This window comes from Gekko japonicus, unplaced genomic scaffold (genome assembly GCF_001447785.1).
Source record: "Gekko japonicus isolate JY-2015 unplaced genomic scaffold, Gekko_japonicus_V1.1 scaffold234, whole genome shotgun sequence".
Lineage (NCBI taxonomy): Eukaryota > Metazoa > Chordata > Lepidosauria > Squamata > Gekkonidae > Gekko > Gekko japonicus.
Window position 1 is genome coordinate 1397484 of NW_015161954.1, and position 14355 is coordinate 1411838.

At 47.3% G+C, this 14355-nt stretch overlaps 1 protein-coding gene across 1 annotated transcript in view; it reads left to right on the forward strand.

Moving 5' to 3' along the window:
* The window catches only part of JADE2 (jade family PHD finger 2), a 242988-nt gene that overhangs the window by 154509 nt on the left and 74124 nt on the right, over positions 1-14355 (forward strand). The window contains 2 exon segments of the mRNA XM_015429477.1: positions 9093-9304; positions 14240-14355. Of these exon segments, the coding sequence (XP_015284963.1) occupies positions 9093-9304; positions 14240-14355 (328 nt within the window).

Here is a 14355-nt window from a genome sequence, read left to right on the forward strand (position 1 = left end):
CCTCTTTCATTCATTCTTTCAACCTTTCTCTTTTAGACAAATAAGTATTATTAGCAAACAAATAATTATCATTGGACAAATAAATATCATTATCAATGCCTTTTTTGCCCCTTTTGTTTTTATTTTTGGCAGTCTCATTCAATATTAATAAAAAGCAAATTTGCATATTTTCAATAAAAACGTGTAATATTTGTTCATGTCTTGCGGCTCTCAAACATCTGACATTTATTCTATGTGGCTCTTACGTTAAGCAAGTTTGGCCACCCCTGTACTAGGGTGTACCTTGCTAAAGACTACTGGTACATGTGTTGGATGGTCTCGCTTGGACAGTGTCTTTCTACCCCATCTTCCAACCCAGACCAATAGCTATATTTAGGAGTTGAAGCATGATCCTTGCTTTAACAGATTGCTAGTGAAGGACTCTTCAAAAAGCCAAACCAACTGGAGTACTCCATACACCTCAGGCACTATATACCAAATTTGGTTTCTGAAAACACCTCATCATCTGTCAGATTTGCCAGCAATAAACCAGTACTGTCAAGTTCCTTTGCATGTTCTGGCTTAACAACTGTAGCATTTGAAAAAGCCCTGGTAGGGAATTGTGTTGTCTGGCTGGCAGAATTCCAGGTGGACACAGACATGTAAGATGCCGATCCAGATTCTTGCCTCAACTTGCCAAGGCAAGCAGCCTGAAAATGGATAGCTCTTTAAGAACCTTTTAAGTTGCCCAAGTGTCCAAGCATCTAATCGAAAGAGCTGCATGCAGTCTGAACCAAATCCAAATTCCATTCCAAGAAAATGTGGATGCTGCCATCAGAATAAATTATGCAAACTGCATACATTTTGAAATGATTGATAACTCTCCCACTTCTGTAAATCGTTCTCCCACCCCCAGGCCCTTAGCCCAACGCTTATGCAAACAGTATGTATTTCGATTATCTTCCATAATTTATTTTGCATACCAGAGTCAGATTTTCAAAGAGTGTCATGTTCTTGGCAAGAGCTGTGGTGACAAGAAGGAAGGGCCTGGAGATTGAGATTTGTTCATTTGTGGGGTGGGGGGGGGAGCCTATGAATAACTGTCAAGGAAGTAGAACAGAGAACTGTTCTGGAAGTCAAAGGTATTGCTTCCAACCACTGAAAGTGCTTCCCAAAAGCTGCTGGCTTTTCTGTACTGAATTGCTTTAAACTTAAAGCTGAAAGGGAAATTGAACTGTGGCCTTTGCTGTAAACATGTCCTACTGTGCTTTAAATAGTTTAGGTTGACTGATCAAAACGACTGGCTTAAACTAATGATTTTACAATGAACGTAATGTTTGAACATTATAGATACACCGCAGGATTATTTTGTACCATAGCCATAAGTTGTGAGCCATAATTGGAAATCACTTTTGTGCTCCTACTTATGAGTGAAATGACCTATTTCATCCTAGGTTAGTTAACTAGTAGTCATTGTGTCATTTTTTACTTGGTGCTGGACATCTCACATGTTTCCCTGTGTATATTACTCCATGATTTGATTAACTTACATGTCAGTGGAGAAAATGTCAAGTTCAAACCCTTAGCAACATACCAGCTTGTATCTTATGATTGAGTTTCATGCACTTCCTCCAGCATTTATGTTTGCCCAAGAGCCCATTTAAATCCATCGATCTTGCATAAATGGAAGATTTAGTGGAAGAGGATGTACACTGCATGGAAGAGGCTATCTAGTATGTATGGAATTGATTCATAGGATCCAAACTATAACATGTAGCTGCTAGACTATCTGCAAACAAATATGTCTCAAAGTAGCTGTCTGACTGGGACACCCAACTGAACAAGCAGAGTATTTCAGAAGGATATATACTTTATTTTTTGGGGGGTGAGTGAGTGTGTGTATGTGCTCGCCTGCTTGTGAGCCTGGAAGTCGTTGTGACATCTGGCGACCCTTAGTGGGCTTGGACATTTTGGAGAGGTGATGTTGATATTACCTGCCTCTGCATCCTGGCCCTGGTATTCCTTGAAGATTACTCTTCCAAGTACTTGCCACGGGCAGCCCTGCTTAGCTTCCAGTATCTGATGAGACTGGGTTTGGCTGGGCTAGCCAAGTCAGGCCTAGAAGGATATAATCTTCTTCGTGGTCTCTGTGCATCACACCCTTGGGAATACTCTGCGCCTGCGCTGACCTTCTCGGTACCGATAGCTAGCAAAAGGGATTTTCGCGCCTCTCCCAGGTCACGCGCCGGCTCCACTGCGCATGACCAAGGAGGGGCATGCAGATCCCGCCAGTTCTCTTCTGACCGCCGCGCTGGTAGGACGCCTTCTGCTTCGGTCTGTTAAGTACAAACTTTTGCTAAACCTGCGTTTAGTTACTTTCTTTTTCTTTATTTTTGTAGTTAGCATTTTTCTCCGGGTGTTGTTTTGTGTTTTTCTCGTTTCCCCTCCGCTGGCCTATGGCCCCGCGGTGGGGTTGTTTCAAACGGTGCAAGACTTGCGGCCTTAAAATATCCCCCACCGACGGGCACTCACTTTGCCTCGTCTGTCTAGGGGAGTCGCACTGTGTGTCCAAGTGCGGACATTGCCGGAAGTTTTCGAACCAGACGAGAAAAAACAGGGCAGCTCGTCTGCATTTGGCTTTGATGGAGAAGGCACTATCCCCTCAGTCCTCCTCTCCATTGGACACGTCCGGACACGCCTCAATGTCGACCCTGGCTGAGGACACTTGTCCTCCCGTTCCGGGAACATCGACGTCGACGGTCGCAATCGATGCTTCGGCACCGAAACGTTCGACGCCGATAAAAGACCACCCCGTACCTTCCAAGATCCGGAAGCAGGGGATATCTGATGCCGTACCTTCCAAGATCCGGAAGCAGGGCAAAGACTCACAGCAGTCGAAGAAACCTAAAACGGACAAACCCAAAGTCCATAAGGTTTCGGCTAGTCAGGGTCGAGATCCCACGCAAGAACCTCACCCGATCGGTTCGGATCTCGACATCGACCTTACTCAACAGACAAATCAGTCGCAATCTGATATGTCGAGCCGTCAATCCTCTCATGCCTCCCCAGAACGTGGAGTCGAGGATCGGCACCGACCAACTTCTCCTCCCCTGACTTGGGATGAGAGGCAATGGCATTATTTGTACGGGAATCGATACCCATACCCTTGGGCACTCCCGATACCACCCCCACCTGAATGGGATCGTCAGTCGGTGTCATCCCGCATTTCGCGCTTTCAAGATCGACCATCGGTATCGAAGCAGTCGATACCGACGCATCCACCAGACCCGGTTGTGCCCCCGATTAACACACCGGCACCGTCTCAACCTGAATTACTCGAATCATCTCCAGAACCATCCAATGTATCCTCCGATTCAGATGGCTTTTCTGAACATATCGAGGATGTAGATGCACAGCCCACCTCGCAAGATGTGGAAGCGGATTTACCTATTTCTCCATCAGAGGATGTTAAGTCTTATGGAGATTTTATTCAACGCATGGCATTAGATCTATCTATGACTCCTACTCTCGTTGCCAGTTTTGTGGATGATAACGTTTTTGACATTATGCACTCTAACACTTCGCCCTCCGTGGCTCTACCAATGACAAAAGTTCTCTTGCAAACTACCAAGGACTTTTGGACTCGTCCAGCCTCCATTAATGTCTCTAATAAGCGTCTGGATCACATGTACAAGGTCCAGGAATCAGGGGCTGAGTTTTTATACACACACCCAAAGCCCAATTCTTTGGTCGTCTCCGCTCTTCATCATTGCCATATGACACCAGATCCTCGGTGGAAGACCTTCCCTTTGAAGGTTCTGGATTGTTTAGCTCCACCACTGACACGGTTCTGCAGGAAATGGATAAGAGTATCAAGACGTCCAAGAGTTTGGGGATCTCCCCCACGACCAAATACTCGAAATCCAAGCAGTGGCCTAGGCAACCTTGGTCGACCAGGCAACCGTACAACAAATCACCTACGGATCAATGGCAAAGACCTCCCTCTCAGTCACGGTCTTTTCCCCCGAAAAATAAGGGACAATCGTCCGGTGCCTATAAGTCGAAATTCCCTAAGAATCCCAAACAGGGACTTTGACTTCAACCTTACTGCTCAGACTCGCCTTGCACCCTTCCTGCACGCATGGCTCGCCATTTCTACGGACAAATGGGTGCACTCTATAATAAGAGATGGCTATCTCATAGAGTTTTCTCTGACTCCCAAAATCTCCCGTTTTATCAGAACCCCGGCGTCTCCTGCCCTGCTACAGGAGGTACAATCGCTGACACAAAAAAACGCTATAGAGAAAGTCCCGATGGCGGATTGTTGCCGCGGGATTTATTCCAAATATTTCACGGTCCCCAAGAAGGACGGAGGACTTCGTCCAATCATGGACCTTCGTTTTCTCAATCGGTTCATCATTTACAGAAAGTTTCGCATGACCACGTTGCAAAGCATTTTACCACTCCTGTCTCCAGGGACTTGGATGGTCACTTTAGATCTCAAAGACGCTTATTTTCACGTCTCCATCCATCCTCGTCACAGAAAGTTCCTCAGATTCGCAGTCGGGGAGGACCATTACCAATTCAAAGCCCTTCCATTCGGGCTCTCTACCGCCCCCAGGGTTTTTACGAAGGTAATGGTGGTTGTCGTCGCTCATCTTCGCCTTCAGGGCATTCAGATCTTTCCGTATATAGACGACTGGTTGATGGTGGCAGATTCAAGAGAATGTCTCCTTCAGCACATCACCATCACATTGTCGGTCCTATCCTCCCTTGGAATTCTGGTGAATTTACAGAAATCCATGCTGCAACCTGCAACTCGCGTGCAGTTCATAGGAGCTGTCATAGACTCCCTAGCCACTCGGGCGTACCTTCCTCGCCAACGGGCAGATACCATTCGTCTGGAAATTCAACGTTTGTTCCAGTCCAACGTGACATCAGCGGTCCACATTCAGCGGATCTTGGGTCTCATGGCAGCCACCACTTCCGTGATCGAATATGCACGCCTTCGCATGCGCCCGTTGCAGCTGTGGTTTCTAAAGAAATTTCGCCCTTCCATCCATCCTCCGAGCCTTCAACTGGTAGTGCCTCCGCAGGTCCTCGTCTCCCTGCAGTGGTGGCTCGTGGACACCAATCTGTTGGCGGGTGCACCGTTCCAACCGATCGTTCCCGTAATGTCCATCACCACAGATGCCTCCCTGTGGGGTTGGGGTGCTCATACAGACGACACTTGTGTGGGTGCTCCATGGCAACCCCTTTGGAAGAGTCATCATATCAACTATCTGGAACTGCTGGCCGTAAAATTTGCCCTCAGATCCTTACTCAGACAGGTTGTAGGAAAAGCTGTGTTGATTTTTACGGACAACACAACTGCGATGGCTTATATCAATCGCCAGGGCGGGACCGTGTCCAGGTCCCTTTGCAGGCTAGCTATGGACATATGGGAAGAGTGCCTTCATTGGAACATCACTCTCCAAGCTGCCCATCTGCCAGGAACTTTGAACCAACAAGCGGATTTCCTGAGCAGAGGGGGAGCATCGGACCACGAATGGGAGTTGAACTCAAAGTATCTCCTTCCTCTTTTTCAACATCTGGGACATCCCCACATCGATGTTTTTGCAACTCGATTGAACAAGAAGTGTCCCAGGTTTTGCTCCAGAGCGGGGTTGGACCCTCTGTCAATGGGGGACGGTCTGTTGATGTCGTGGGCTCACGACTTTCTATACCTATTTCCTCCGATTCCGCTGCTCCACAGGGTGCTTGTGAAAATACAACAGGACAAGCCCCATTGTCTCCTGGTAGCCCCCTGGTGGCCTCGGCAGGTGTGGTTTCCGACACTGCTGCGGTTAGCCAAGGGATCCTTCGTACACTTCCCGCAGGAGTTGGATCTCCTCCAAGCTCAGGAAGGCCAGGTCCTTCACTACGATCCTCTGAGTCTCAAGTTGACTCTATGGGAAATACGCTTTCAGTGATGGATGACCGTATCAATGAGGTCCTGTTGAATTGTCGTAAACTGTCTACTAGGACGTCTTACGCAAAGAAGTGGGATTTATTCCTACAGTACTTGAGTTCTTCCAATTTACCTCCTCCGCCAGTGGATTTGAGGTCTATTTTTGCGTTTATTTTGTCCAGAATGGACTTGGGACTCAGTTTTTCTTCAGTTAAGGTGTATTTAGCTGCGGTGTCAGCTTTTCATCCATCTATTGATGGGTTTTCAGTTTTCTCGCATCCTCAGACGAAACAGTTTTGTAAAGGTCTTATTCGCCTGTACCCTCCCCGTCGTTCTCCGACTCCGGCCTGGGATTTGGCTTTAGTTTTGCGGTTTTTGATGGGAAAACCCTTCGAACCACTGGCCACTTGCTCTCTAAAGTTGTTATCGCTCAAGACTGCGTTTCTGGTGGCCATTACTTCTGCTCGTCGAGTCAGTGAGTTGTCTGCTTTAAGGTGTGATCCACCATACTTGATTTTTTCCCCTCATGGGGTGTCGTTGTCTTTGGACATCTCCTTCTTACCGAAAGTCGTTTCGGAGTTTCATCTACGTTCAGATATAGTTTTGCCGTCATTTTTCCCGTCTCCTGCCAATGAAGAGGAACGGAAATTGCACTCTCTGGATGTTAAGAGGGCGTTGCTGTTCTATTTGGGCAGGACCAAGTCTTTTCGTCAGTCTCCAGCCTTGTTTGTTGCTCACAGTATGCCCTCCCTAGGGAAGAAGATCTCTTCCCAGACGCTGTCCAGGTGGATTGTGGAAGTAATCAAGCTATGTTACGCTTTGGCTAAGAGACCTCTTCCAGGTCAACTTCGCGCCCACTCTACAAGGGCGGTGGCGGCTTCCACAGCTTTCCTGAGAGGGATGCCATTGGAGGACATCTGCAACGCTGCGACTTGGGCTACTCCGCTCACCTTCGTGAAGCATTATGCCCTTGATGTCCGGTCTACTCGTCGTGTGGCGTTGGGTCGGTCTATCTTGCAGACGGCGCAGGTGTAGGGCCTCGGCCCCTCCTCCAGGTAAGAGTTATTGCTTGCTATTCTCCCAAGGGTGTGATGCACAGAGACCACGAAGAAGATAGACAGGTTGCTTACCTGTAACTGGTGATCTTCGAGTGGTCATCTGTGCATTCACACCACCCGCCCTCCTTCCCCTCTGCTCTCGGCCCTTCATCTTGTTTCTTTGAAGGCTGTTGGGCGGCGGTCAGAAGGAACTGGCGGGATCTGCGTGCCCCTCCTTGGTCATGCGCAGTGGAGCCGGCGCGTGACCTGGGAGAGGCGCGAAAATCCCTTTTGCTAGCTATCGGTACCGAGAAGGTCAGCGCAGGCGCAGAGTATTCCCAAGGGTGTGAATGCACAGATGACCACTCGAAGATCACCAGTTACAGGTAAGCAACCTGTCTTTCTTTGAGTTGTAAAGCTGATAGCCAGTCCTAGGCTAAAGGCTGGATTCCAGATACTGACATGGATTGATTGGGTTAAATTCCCATTGGCTATGGAGAGAGGTAGGAAAAATTTATCTAAATAGGTATACCCTGCTTTTCTCCCAAAGCAGCTATTCTCCCCTCCTCCAGTTTAGCCTCACAACGACAATCCTGTGAAGTAGGTTTGGCTGAGAGTGACTGGCCCAAGGTCACCCAGCCAAGCTTCCATGGTAGAGTGAGGATTAAAACCTGGATCTCTCAGATCCTAGAAGTGACATTCTAACCACTACAGCACACTGTCTCTGAAGGAGAAAAATGTTAGTGGAATGAAGGCTGGATTCAACCTTACTGTCTACAAATTTTCCAGTAATAATTGTCATTAATAATTACTACCATTGTGGGTGTGACAGGCAAGAGCTAGAAGTTGCTCCTACCAATAATGCGTGTTTGGTATAATTCCAAGATAATGATTCCTATCCTGCTGTGCCTCAAGCACTGACAATATCACCTTCCTTGCTTGCTATTGTTACTGAGAAATCTGGTTATAATGAGAATAAAAAACAAGATTAGAAATGCAAAAAGTAAGCAGCTTTCTGACAGCATGAGAGCTTGCTGTGGGGGGGGATGACAAAAACGGGTAAAAGCTTTTATAGAAAACCTTATAAATAAAGTTACATTTTCTCTAGTGCCCTTGGAATGTTCTCCTTTTCTTGTGCTTCATAAGCAAATTATCAGCATCAGAGTAGCTGACCTCATGCCTCTTCACTGTGCACCATCCTGCTGCTTTAATGGATGCATCCTTTTGTGACAGTCTGTGGCATGTAAACTCTTAGCCTTCAGAGTCAGAAGCAGCAGTTTCTGAATGAGACCTCCTTATCCCCATCAGTCTGTCTGTTTGAGCTGAAAGTGCTTCCTTTAAGAAAGGTGGAAAGAGCCTCTAGAAGTAGTAGCTCATGAGTCCTCACTTGCCAGATGGTCCTGTCACAGTGGCAGGTAATGTCATGAGTGGCTTCTGCTGCCGCCACTTAAAAAGCAAGGCTGGTTAGACCAGAGTCCTGAAAAGGCAAGAAGGGTGGCCTATAAGGAAGCACAAGGGCTTTTCTGATGCTTCCCATGTCCAGTTTTGATGCCTGTAGTTATTGGGCCAAGTTAGAGAAGCTGCATGGGCTCCAAACATTTCCATTTTCAGCTGTGACAAATGCAACACAAGTGAATATAGTTGTGGTGGAAAGTGCCACCGAGCCAAAGCCAACTTTTGGCAACTCTTTTGGGTTTTCAAGGCAGGAGACACTCCAGATGTGGTTTGCCATTGCCTGCCTCTGCATAGCAACCCTAGAATCCCTCCCATCCAGGGGTGAGGCTGAGAGAATCTTTTGCAACCAAGGTCACCCAGAAAGCCTCATGGTGATGAGGGGATTTAAGCCAGGGTCTCCTGGATCTTAACCTGGTTCAAGGATACCACACTGGCTCTGGGTGCATCTTGTTTGGGCTTCTTCCCTAAAATTTCTTTTCAGTTGTTTCTGCTCAGGGCAGAAGAAAAATCAAGCAGAGCCAGCTAAACTGCCCCAGCTTACATCAGATTTTTTGAGGCCTGGGTAGGGATATCAGCCCCCTTCCCCTTAATTAAGAAAATCCTCACTGCGATACAGTGTAAAATATTCTGACCTAGAGTAAACGGAATGCTGTTGCCTTTTTGCCTTGCAGAACAGCCAGAAATGGATGAATTCACTCTGGAGAGGGTGCTGGAGGAGCTGGAGACGCTGTGCTACGAGAATATGAACATTGCCATCGAGACAGAGGAGGGCCTGGGCATAGAGTATGACGAGGATGTCGTGTGCGACGTCTGCCGCTCACCAGAAGGAGAAGACGGCAACGAGATGGTTTTCTGTGACAAATGCAACGTCTGCGTGCATCAGGCAAGTCATATTTCTCACTGGGGGAGGAGGGAGAGTTAAGCAGGTCTTTCTGCCTCATTAGCTTAAGCTACCAATGACAGGTTAGAAGCAGGAACATTGCTATTGATGGGGAAGCTTTCCTGCCCTTCATTCAGTAGCTTGTCGTATGCTTGTTTGCAGCAACAATGGAACTCCTGGGCTTGAGCTTCTCTGAAAGTTAAGGTGCTTCCAGCCCATCAGCAAGGTTTGGGGAGGAGAAATACTGTGCTACAGTGGGAGTGAAGGAACCTCCTGCCTCTTTGCCTTTTGCATAACTTTCCCTGCACTGTTGCAGTTACATCTTCTGTACATTAACCCATCTTTATCCCATGCCATAGGCTGTGTTCCTGTTGCTCATCCTGCCTAAAGGTGAAAAGCGGTTCCCCTGTCCCATTTTAACTTAATCTTAAAATAAATCCATACACTCGAATATCGATCAATAATCTCCAATGGGTAAAACAGTGTGGTGAGTAGGAGGCTATACTCATTATTTTTGCCTCCTATTTGTTTTAAGTTGGGATTTTTAAAAACTGTTCCTTTGAACATCTACCCTCATAAAGTTGCTTCTGTGAAAAGATCTAGTGGTCTTGACTGGGCAGACCGTGGCAGTGACTACTTGAAAGCACCTTTTTACAAATTGCTTGTGTTGAGTTTAATAAATAAGTAGGTCACAAATAGGATGTGTCGTCTGGGCAGTTAACTTCCCAGACTGTCTTTTAGAAGGAAAGAAGATCAATTTTAGGTCCATTGAAGTCAAGCTACCAGTTAGCAATCAATACTGAGTAGCTGAGTCTGGGATGTTCAGTTTAATCAGAGGTAGATCTTTCTTTAGCTTCCTTTAGGCTCTGCATTCAGAGGCTGGTCTCGGACTCTGTCTTAACAGAGCTCCTGTGCTGCCACATGCCGGCAGGATTTTCACAGAATGTCCTGGAACTGAGGGAAATGGTTGGGGGTAGGGAGCTTCTAGTAGTGCTATAAATTTCTCAGTGAATCACAGCTATTCAAGACTTGAATCAGGCTTTCATAGTAACACCACCCTTTCATATGGTACACTGCTCTTCATGCAATACAGCTGCTAGCATGTTAATCTTTGGATGCTGTGTGGCCATCCCTGTGGAGAGCAGTGTTCCCTCTAAGCTGAGTTAGTGTGAGCTAGCTCACAGTTTTTTAGCCTCTGGCTCACATATTTTTGTCTTAGCTCAGGAAGGATGGCTCCAGAGCAAACTAATATATGCAGCAGCCAAATCTCCTGCTCACAACTTTAATGCCAGTAGCTCACAAAGTAGAATTTTTGCTCACAGGGCTCCATAGCTTAGAGGGAACATTGGTGGAGAGGACTCCACTGTTGTGAAAATATCATGTGTTACCTTAAAATAATAACACCATTTACTGGAATAATGATAGCCAAACCTTGGCCCCTGCCATACGGCATGGGAAAAGGCGCTTGAAGGCGCGGCTTTTAAAAGCCGCGCCAACGTTGACACGGCGCGGCGGGATCCCACGGATCCCCCGGCCGCGCCGCCATTTCTCCCCGGCACGATCAGACGCCGGGGAATAAACACAGAGCTGACGGCAGGCCAGCCGAACTGCGCATGTCGGAGCATGCGCAGTTCAGCTGGGAGCCCGGGATGCGCCGGCGCAAGGACGCGCCGGCGATCAGACTTCCGGGTTGAGGCGCACCAAGGAGATGAACCACCTCGGTAGGTGGTTCAACTTGATGCGCCTTATCGCATGGATGGGACAGTTCGGGGACGGAAGCACCACGCTTCCCAGATGTTGTGGTGTGATCACGGCCGTTTGAACCGCCCCCGAACTGTCCTGCTGCCGGCCCAAATTCCCTCGTGTGAACGGGACCCTTGTTGTCCTATCAGACCCATCCTGCTATAATCCTAGAAAATCTCTAGTTATTTGCCAGCCTCCTACAGTTGTACCCCCTTTTGGTCCTTTCAGCTGTGGGGACACAGTCTTAGCTCCTAAGTAGCACAAGCAGAGTTCTGCTAGAGGAAGTCAACTTCCTCACCTCCCCATTCTCACGACAACCTTCTGTTCTCCCCCCCCCCATGTTGTGCCCTTGAGGGTCAGTGGACTTGAAGGAACAGTGTGTGGAGGAAATTGGGAGTCGGGAGCGTTTCAGCAATATCTCCCTCTACTCCTTCACAGACAGAAAAGCTGTCCCATTGGATGAGCTTCTAACAGAGTGACGCTTCAGGGTCTGAGCCATAGTAATGTAACCATATGCATGTTATTTCTCAAGAGTCTTCCTGCTAAGGAGGTTGGTGAATCAAAGGGTTTATCATATAGTAGAATGCAAGATGAGCAGGCTTCCAGAGGTCCTGGGATGATGAGAGACAGAGATAGTGTGTCCCAAGTAGAAATTACAAGCGGGTCCCTACTCTGTGGACCCTTCGTACCAGGCAGGCAGGCTGAATGGATGGCTTGTCTCACCATGTGGTGTAGCTTACTTGTCTTTTGTGTCCATCATGCCCACCAAGGGTGACATAGAGAGGGGAGAAGATAGAGAGCATTGAGAAGTCATGGACGTGATCTTTGCATAAGTTTATTTTAGGTTTTCTAATGACACTTAACACCAAAACCAGGAACTGTTAGAAGTGCTGACAGCCACTCTTCAGTTTTTTATTTTATTTTTATTTATTTATATCCCGCCCTCCCCAAAGGCTCAGGGCGGCTCACAAGGGGCAAGTGCCCTTTTTATCTTTCTCTGGTGCCCTTTTTATCTTTCTCTCTGGGCAACCCATGACTGTGCCTTTTTTCCACAGAGAGAAATGCATCACATGGAATTGCTGCTGAGCTCACTGTACGGGTGGGAAAGCAGTCAACAGTGAATTCCTCTCTCTAAGAATTTGTCCATGTTCTGTTCTTTTTTGCCAGATTAAATCAGATCTGTTTAAAGACTGTGCTTCCTAGACACATGAGCACTGAATGGAGAAAAGAGATATTGGATTTTCTTTAAAGGGCCATAATGTGATTCACACACTAACCTGCAAGTGAGCTAACCTGGAAGGGAGAACACAGTAATCTAGGACACACTGTGAATTCTAAGGCGCCTAAAGTCAAAGTTTGCAAATAACAGAAGGAAGGAAACGAGGAGGCAGAGGAGGCATATGGCCTGCAAGAAACATATTCTGCCTTATCCAAGAGGATCTCTTAATCTTGCATCATTTCATGCTGCACACGTCAGATCAATTAAATGAATAAGTCAGTAGCTGGTGTTGGATTACCTTTAGGCTTTAAACCTTACCACCTACTGAGGGAACTGCTAATGAGACAGTGAGCTTTTAACCTCTGGCATATTTGTTCAGATATCAGTAGCCCACACTCTATCATCTCGATAATGTAGTAGTAGGTGCCGTTCTCAAGCTTCAGTGGAAATGAAACTGAAGTGTTACGTATTCTGCGGGCATATTAAAATGATGGTTTTTGAGAATGCTGCAGTGAAACTACATAGAACTACTGAGGTAGACCATTAGTTCATCTAGCCCACCATTGTCTTTGACTAGCAGCATCTCTCCACTGCTGGATGTCAGAAGCCATTGCAGACGGGGAGAGGGAACTGCCTAAAATCCCAAATGCCTTCCAAGATTTGAGGGAACTGCCTAAAATCCCAAATGCCTTCCAAGATTTATTGATCATTGCCTGGGGAATCTACATGACCCTCCCCCCCTTAAGAATTATTGCCTTCGACACCTTAGTGTGCCAAAAGTGACTTACAATGTGAGGTTCTGTTTCTTAGATTATTACTTCCTTCCTCTCACAGTTGTTCCCTTTCGCTCAAAAGGAACACCCCTTGTAATCTCTGAAACGTGGTTTCAGATTATCGGAGGACCTATGCCGGGACTTGCCCTGGCACAGGAGACATTTCCCTCAGAGGAAACTTCTCAAGGACTGAGGGGTCCGTGTGCCCATGGCTGCACTATAGCTGAGGCTTCTTGCCACCCTGAGCCTTAGAGGGGAAAGGTCCTTGCTTTTCCTACTGCAGAAGACCCCTGCTTAAGAGCCAGTGGAGCAGCTAACCAAGGACTCCCTCAGTCCAGTTCACCTCCAGCACTCCCAGAGTCTCCTTTGGGAACAAAGAAAATAGAGGGCTGAAGCCAGGACCAGGTGAAAGAGCACACTCCTGGCAACTCAAGGCATCCTGCACTCCAGTCTCATGCCAGAGGAGAGCACCACTGTTCGTAGGACCCAGCTGTGGCTGCGGGAAGGGGTGAGGTTATCAGCTTCCTGTATAAGCCTGCACCCTGACCTGGATGGCCCAGGCTAGCCCAATCTCTTCAGATGCCAGAAGCTAAGCAGGCCCTGGTTACTATTTGGATAGGAGACCACCAAGGAAGTCCAGGGTCGCTGTACAAAGAAGGCATTGGCAAACCATCCTTGTTAGCCTCTTGCCTAGAAAACCCTATGGGTTTGTCGTACGTTGGCTGTGACTTGACTGCACTTACACACACATGCACAAATAAGTCTTCGGTTGAGTCTTTGCTAGTTCAGCAGCTCTCTAGCCTAGGGTGTGCTACTTCTGGATGGCTCCCTGCTTCTACACTGAAGCTCTGATCCAGCCCAGCCTGGAACTGGTTGCCATTTGGATACCCGGTGTTTTTATGCCTGGTTGTCTAGATAGAGAACAGGTCACTAAGCTCATTGACATCACTGGGCTTAGTCTGGAGTACCTGTGCATTGGATTGCAAGTTTGGACATTGTGAATAGCAACATTTTAACATGTACAAGAGGTCTACCCGTTGTGGTTCAATACTTGCTCATGGTAAAATGATATGCAAGTTATATTAATTGCCTGCATCCAAGATGCACAAATTAAATATGATTATCTAATCATTTCACAGTGCAGCTGTGAGTGCCGTCCATCCCTCTGGTAAATAACTCTTCCTTCCTCCTGTGTTTATTTAGGCTTGCTATGGAATCTTGAAAGTTCCTATTGGAAGCTGGCTTTGCCGAACCTGTGCTCTGGGAGTCCAGCCAAAGTGTTTACTCTGCCCAAAGAGAGGGGGTGCTCTAAAACCCAC